The sequence below is a fragment of the Populus euphratica genome, unplaced genomic scaffold (assembly GCF_000495115.2).
Source record: "Populus euphratica unplaced genomic scaffold, PopEup_1.0 scaffold1125.1, whole genome shotgun sequence".
Taxonomy (NCBI): Eukaryota; Viridiplantae; Streptophyta; class Magnoliopsida; order Malpighiales; family Salicaceae; genus Populus; species Populus euphratica.
In genome coordinates this window covers 1-6,347 of record NW_011500970.1, presented here as the reverse complement: position 1 = coordinate 6,347, position 6,347 = coordinate 1, and the positions used below count along the sequence as shown (strand labels likewise).

The window sequence follows — 6,347 nt, the reverse complement described above, 5'->3', positions numbered from 1 at the left end:
ATATATATATATATATATATATATATTATTAAATAAAATGGTGCACGTTCTTCTGTCAGAGGTTCGGCAGCGTATCTTATTGCAGATTCATGTGTTAATTTTAGTGAAAACCTATAGGGATAGGACACAACTTTCTTGGAAAAAAACCCAAAAATGCATCGAGAAGCGAGTGCAATATTGTGAATTTGTTATATGTATTGTGTTTATGATCTGAATTGTAGGAATAATCTCGAGAAATCTCTAGTGGTAAATTTGGAATTGCGCTTGGACATATCCAAATGCAAAGTTGAGTTGAAATGCAAAAACCAGTTGTGCTGGGCAGGAATGAGCTTCACTTTTTGACAGTCGAGCACAATGTTTTAGGATTAGTGATCGCATGCGCATAATTTTTGGACCTCAATCCTAAATGGGCTCCAAAAGGGATGAAATTCCAGATGGACAGCCCCAAAGAGATGTGCAAACAGGGCATGAGATGCTCATGTGGCAGTCCTTTGTCTTTTCCTGTGCAAAACCTCCTCAATACACTCTTAGTGAAAAGATTTTGATTGTGTTTGGGATTGCAGTGTAATGTATTTTTTAAATAATTTTTTATTTAAAAATATATCACAATAATTATGACAAACACCCCCCTTCCATGCATCACAATTGGGAATCCGTGCTCCAAGATTTGCCAACAGAAACATAGAAAAACAAAAGACATATATAGAGCACGATACTGTCTCCTTGTCCCCCAAAAATGATTGACAGTACATGGTGCAAACCTTGATCTTATATGGTACACATTACTACGGAATTCAGCGCCCATGGATATAATAGTATAATGAAATTGGAAGCCCTAGCTCTTTATAAATTATGAAGCATGCATTGCCGGTTATGACAATACCTTGGATTCTGAAAGATCCTTTGTTTATGAAGAATTGTGTCTGTTTTTGTCGTTATCTTTCTCGTTAAATGAATTACGGGTTCTTAATTTTAAAATTAAATAATCATGTAATTTGCCAGCCTTTCATGTTCACGACCTGCTAGCAAGGGATATAATTGAAAACTTTTGTCAGTGTTCCAGGTACGATCAATGATTAGGGGAGGCGTTATGGCTCACAAACGTCCATGGGGATTACAAATAATATAAATCCAAGCCCTTTCTCTGTTGTTGTTGCTCATTTCTAGACCTCAAGATTTAAGAAACAATTTAGGGTTTGTCGGTTGCTGGCTAAAATGGTTACAAGAATCTCGCATCCACATTGCCATCACATGAGCCTACTCCTTGGGCATTGAATTAACAAACAAATTCCTCATCGTTGTGTTCGTATAAATATTAGGGTACGTAGGGCATAATCTCCATTCAAGGCATTCATTTGTGACTATCCGAGTGATAATCAGCATTTGCATAGCAAGGATGGCTAGCTTGTCTTCCATTAAATCTATCCCTGTTAGGTCCACTAGTTTGCCTTCTAGGTCACATCCAAATTCTCTCAAAATTGAAGCTCAGCTAACCAAGCTAAGAGCTTGGGAATCATCTACAAATCCTTTATCAGCTGGCACTATTCAAATGAGTTTGACTAAGCTAGCAGAGTTGTTTAATTGCATTCAGGAACTCATTCACTCACCACTCACCCAACAAGCCTTTCACCATCAGCATTTGAGTCAAGTGGAAGAGGCACTTGAGGGTTCGGTTGCCCTGTTAGACGTGCTTGGCAGGGCAAGAGACATGTTCTTGACAATGAAAGAACATGTCCAGGAGCTGCAGTCCGTGATACGGAGGCGTGGGGCTAGAGATTCAAGCATGGGAAGCAATGTTCACGCTTACTTTAGCTTCAGAAAGAAGACAAAGAAGGAAATTACCAAGTCCATTAGAATATTGAAAAGAATGGAAATCAATGTTAATGGATCCTACCACCTCGGCAGGGATGTAGATAATCACCTATCATATGTGATTGAAGTCATAAGAGAGGCAAGGGCTATCACGATTTCAATCTCCCGATCTTTACTTCTATTCCTATCCATGCCAGAAATGAAGACGAACACTGGTGCATGGTCGATTATATCGAAACTGATGCTTTCAGGGTTGCTAGCTTCTGACAAAAGTCAGAAGATTTTCAATGAAGTTGAGAATGTTGACATTGCTCTATGTTCCCTTCAAGGACAAATTAGGAAAAATGATGCCAAGGTTGATGTGCAAGAAGTGCAAAGGAGGTTTGAGACTCTTGATGCTTGCATCAATTGTTTTGATGCAAAATTAGATCGCATGTTCAGATGTTTAATTCAAAATAGAATGTCCCTTCTTAATCTTGTTAGTCCTTGAGAGATATTCTTTTGTACATCAAACTTGTCATGGCATCCACGTTTTAAAGGATACTTCCATGTACAAAAAACCCATATTTCTACAAGTATTAATTGGTGGTCATTACTAAGATTTAAAATTTCTTTTATTTTATTCATTGTACCTTTTTATAATTCACTGAAGACTATTTTTCTGTAGAATTCCTTCTATAATCGTTTCTCAATAACACTTTTCATAAGGAAGAAAAAACTTTTAAGCTATTAAATTGGTGGAACTTACCCGTAACTATCATATTATTGATTGCCTAATTGGATGGTTCACAATTGTTTTTATAATCTATCATTTTTACTATTTTTTTATAAAATTATAATAGTACCTTTTTTATTATTACTTTTTGGTTTCACAATTAAAAATATTTTAAGATTAATTTTTCTATATTAATATTAAATCTTTCTCCCATTAGTTTAAAACTTTCATATATACTGTTTTGAAACTTGGAATGGCTTAAGAAATCAACTTATAGTTTAACGGATATTTTAAAACCTAATTAATTTGGGATCTAGATATTAGTTCAGGTTGAAAAAAAAGTTAAAAAAATTTAATAGAATAGAATAAAAACTCAAGTTTGTTGGGATTTATCATTAATGGACAATAAATTGTGCAACCTGTCCTAAGAAATAGGGTTATCATTGTCAAAAGGCTACAATGGTAGTTGCACCCACCATTGGTAAAAATGGTGCAACCTGTGTGTTGCCACCATTTATGCCATAATTGATTGCCTATTGTCTGTCATGAAATGCCTATAAATAGAGGCATTATGTGAGAGTAAAATAAGAGAAAGAGTGGTAAGTGTGTGTAAGAGAATAAGAGCGAAAGAGGGGCTGCCAAAGGCAGCAGCCCTACTGCTATTGCAGCAGTAAGCTGGGAGTTGAGTTTGAGTGGGTATAATCCTCCTCTTCCATGTATTTGTTTTGTATTCTTTCTCTATCTCTAATAATATCGACTCTCCCGTGAATATAGGTAATTTATCGAACCACGTTAAATATTGTGTCATGTGCTAAGCCTCCTATTAGGAAATATCAATACATCACCGGTCGGATTTCCCAACAATTGACATTAGAGAACATGGTTTAAAGTGGTGTTTGATTTTGCTAAAAAATAAAAGTTGTCAAAATTATGTTTTGACCATACCACTGTGCAAAGGAAAAAGAGACGAAGCCATTGGTAAAAACCGCGTCGAAATCAAATGTTGGACATGGCCGCATGCGCCGTCATGCGCTGGAGGGGTGGCTGGCCACTCGCGTAGACACGTGCCACGAGTCATACACGTCTTCTTCGCCTGGATGGGCTGACCCGACCCGAATATTAGATGACCCGACCCACGTGTGAGATCCAAATGATTATGATGTCATCATTATATCAGCATGCACAGGTGGCATGCTATGTTAGCGACCCACTTAGCAAACACGTCAACATAGTGGGACCCACATGCCATGTCATCAGTCTTAAGCCAAGTTCAGCCAAGCCGAGTTTGAGCCGAGCCGAGCTGAGGAATAGGATTTTGTATAGCAGAGTCTACGTGAAACCGGATCCAAGATTGAATCTGAGCCGCTTATCATGTCAAAATTGTTTTGATCAAATCTTAGCCGTCTGAAATGCGATTTGGATGATTTTAAATTTGTTTTCAGCTAATTTGGTTGTTTTGGATGCAATGATACTATCTAATCATTGAGATTTGTGACTGAAAATGGAGGTGGTGAATTATTAAAGGGAGATTGCCCGATCATAAAGCATCTGATGGTCATTATGGTGGTTAAAGGAGATGAAGAAGAAGAAATCACATATATTTTCCCAATTACATATGTTGAACTGCTATGTGGGAAAATTTTAATTGCCTTGAAGAAAGGCAAAATTAGAACACTCTAGACACCTGATCATGTGGACAATTGGAGGTGGAGAGTGGAAATTGATAAAGGCCAATCTTGACGAATCTAAGCATTGGTAGTCTCGCCAAATATTGAGAAATCAGGTATGAAACCAATATATTCCACATCATTTGCAAAGAAAAGTCACAACAAAGCTAGCAAATGATTGTATATATGACAAGGTAGTATGATGGATAGATATGGCCTAAGAAGTTCTGGTTAGGAGATTGGGTTTTAAATGAGACCGGTGTGACCCCTCAAATCTTTCCTGGAAACTTGTTTAGTGGAAGGATTATCTATACGGTACTATTTTTGTATATGTGACAGTTTGTTATGAAACTATTGAAGACTAGCAGAATGACGACACAAAGGAACAGTTGGGTTCTATATGATCAAGGATTTGATGGAGTGGTGATTTCTCCAAAAAAGTTAGATTTGGTGACTATAATTTCTCGAGGGGAGAATTGATAAAGACCTTGAAAATGGAAGAGAAATATAACAAAAGGATAAAGATTGGCACCCTATTTTGACTTGGATAGGTGTTGTGACAAGATGAGCTGCTGTCAAACATAAGCAAGGAATAGGAAGAATCTGGAGAACAAAAATTACATGAGGGCAAACGGAGATCGTGGAGAAGTACCCAGAGGATCCAACGAGGTACTGTGATGAGATAATAGGTGCAAGGAGAAGAAGAGTTCCTAGATAAAGCTCAAAGTAGAGACTGTGTGAAGGTTGTACAACAAGAAGTTTCTTATTCTCTGAATGTAGACAACAAGCAAGGACCTTTCCAATGCATGCAAGGATAGAAAGATAAGTTGTTGCAGATGCACCTAATTAAGGGAGTACAAACGCCTGTGATAAAAGGCGACCGCTTATGATGAAAGGCGAGGACACTAAAGGGAATTGGTGTAGGTGGAACTGTCAAGTAGAAAGACGTAGAAGCTCCAAACATAGAAATCAAGATAAAAGATTGCGTGGAGTGTACCACAACTCTCTCTTTCTATGTGATCAACGGTAGTGGTCTCTCCTATAGTCCACATGGTGGTAAAGAATTTTTAAAGCCACTTTGAAGCGTTCCAACTAAAGGAGGATGCGACCATCTATGAAAGACGAAGACACCTTAAAGAGAAGGTGTGAGGGCCACAATATGAGCCCAGGTTCAAACCATCGTATGATGAGAAGCGGATACACCTCATGAGAAGGTGTGAGGGCTATGATAGGAGCCCAATTATAGAACACCCTAGAGCCAATATGATGGCTAGATATGAGTGGACAGATGGATAGGCAATGAAGTGGTTATGATGAGTATGGAGAAAAATGCCAGATTAACATTCATGGATATTGATTAGTATTTAGAAGTGCATTTTTTATCAAGGTTTTATGTCATCATTTTGCACTTGAAGTATCAATAACTCATTAACTAAAGCATCTTTTATAATAACGTATATAATAATATAAGATACCTTTAATTTATGGTAAATGTTCATTTTAAATGCAGTTCTATCAGATAAATGAAAGGATTGATTGATGAATTTAAGAACTAAAATTGAAAGGACAAAGAGATGGCCAAACATAGAAAAGAGATGCTGGTGCAGTCCAAACTAAAACACTATTCGGTAATTGGGTCATACCTGGAGCTGTAAATCTCAGATTTAGGTCTACTTTATATGGATATAAAGGTAAGACATAGGCCTATAAATTTCATAAGAGCTCAAGATCTAAAAAGGTCATTTTCAAGTCCAAATTGGAGTAATAACAAAGAAGTATGAATCTATCCTCCAACCCGAGCACTATTCAGTGTTTGGCCCATATCTGGAGTTCTAGAAGTCTAAATGATCTAAATTTTTTAGACAAGAAATCTGAGACAATTTCCTACAACTTTCATGTTTTCAAGTGGTTTTAATTTTGAAGTTATCAATGATGTTTTGGGCAGACAAGAGAAGATAAGGATTGTCACCAAGTCAAGAGTTGGTCACCCACTCATCAATTAGTCATCATATCAATAGTTCTCAATTTTGGCCTATAAAAGGAGGCATTTGTCATGTATTTAGGCATCTTGATTTCCAGATCAAGATCATGCTCTTGCTTTCTCTCTTTGTATTTTTTGTAATGTTTATGATTTGCTTTCATTAATATCAAAT

At 37.0% G+C, this 6,347-nt stretch overlaps 1 protein-coding gene across 1 annotated transcript; it reads left to right on the top strand.

Annotated features, from left to right (window-relative positions):
- The first annotated feature begins 1,396 nt into the window (after nt 1-1,396).
- LOC105116935 (uncharacterized) lies at nt 1,397-2,399 on the top strand. Its single transcript, XM_011014448.1, has one exon. The coding sequence runs from the start codon at nt 1,397-1,399 to the stop codon at nt 2,300-2,302; it is 906 nt and encodes a 301-aa protein (XP_011012750.1). The 3' UTR covers nt 2,303-2,399.
- Nucleotides 2,400-6,347: the final 3,948 nt, after the last annotated feature.